The sequence below is a fragment of the Buceros rhinoceros genome, unplaced genomic scaffold (genome assembly GCF_000710305.1).
Source record: "Buceros rhinoceros silvestris isolate BGI_N320 unplaced genomic scaffold, ASM71030v1 scaffold27255, whole genome shotgun sequence".
Taxonomy (NCBI): domain Eukaryota; kingdom Metazoa; phylum Chordata; class Aves; order Bucerotiformes; family Bucerotidae; genus Buceros; species Buceros rhinoceros.
In genome coordinates, this window is record NW_010413800.1 from 3,153 (window position 1) to 3,542 (window position 390).

Consider the following 390-nt stretch of genomic DNA (forward strand, 5'->3'; position numbering starts at 1 on the left):
TGGAAGCCCAGAAGGGGGTTTTGGTGTGATTTGTCAGGCAGGAACCGAGCAGTTGGATGTCGTGTGGTTGACGTTGCTCTTTTCCCCTCTCAGCTTTGAAACGCAGAGGAACGGGCTGGTGTTCATCTATGACATGGCGGGCTCACAGTACACCAACTTCGAGCTGGACCTCAGCAAGAAGATCCTCAACCTGCTGAAGGTAACGGTGACCCGGCATCTGCTGACCCACTTGCTCACCATGTAGATGAAGCGCTGTGGTTTTGGCACAAATTCTCGCGGCAGCCCACGCTGTCCCAGGAGCGCTGGCCCTGTAGGGTGCCAGGAAGGCACTGGGAACCCGCCGGGCTGGACCCAGCCAGGGCTGTGGCGTCTCGCAGGTGGGAGGGGACC

General features: G+C 59.2%; 1 protein-coding gene across 1 annotated transcript in view; it reads left to right on the forward strand.

The window, feature by feature from the left end:
* The window catches only part of PTPN9 (protein tyrosine phosphatase, non-receptor type 9), a gene marked incomplete at its 3' end in the record, with an annotated part of 5,789 nt that overhangs the window by 2,484 nt on the left and 2,915 nt on the right, over positions 1–390 (forward strand). Inside the window, exon 5 of the mRNA XM_010136898.1 lies at positions 94–199. Within this exon, the coding sequence (XP_010135200.1) occupies positions 94–199 (106 nt within the window). The remainder of the gene's footprint in view (positions 1–93; positions 200–390) is intronic.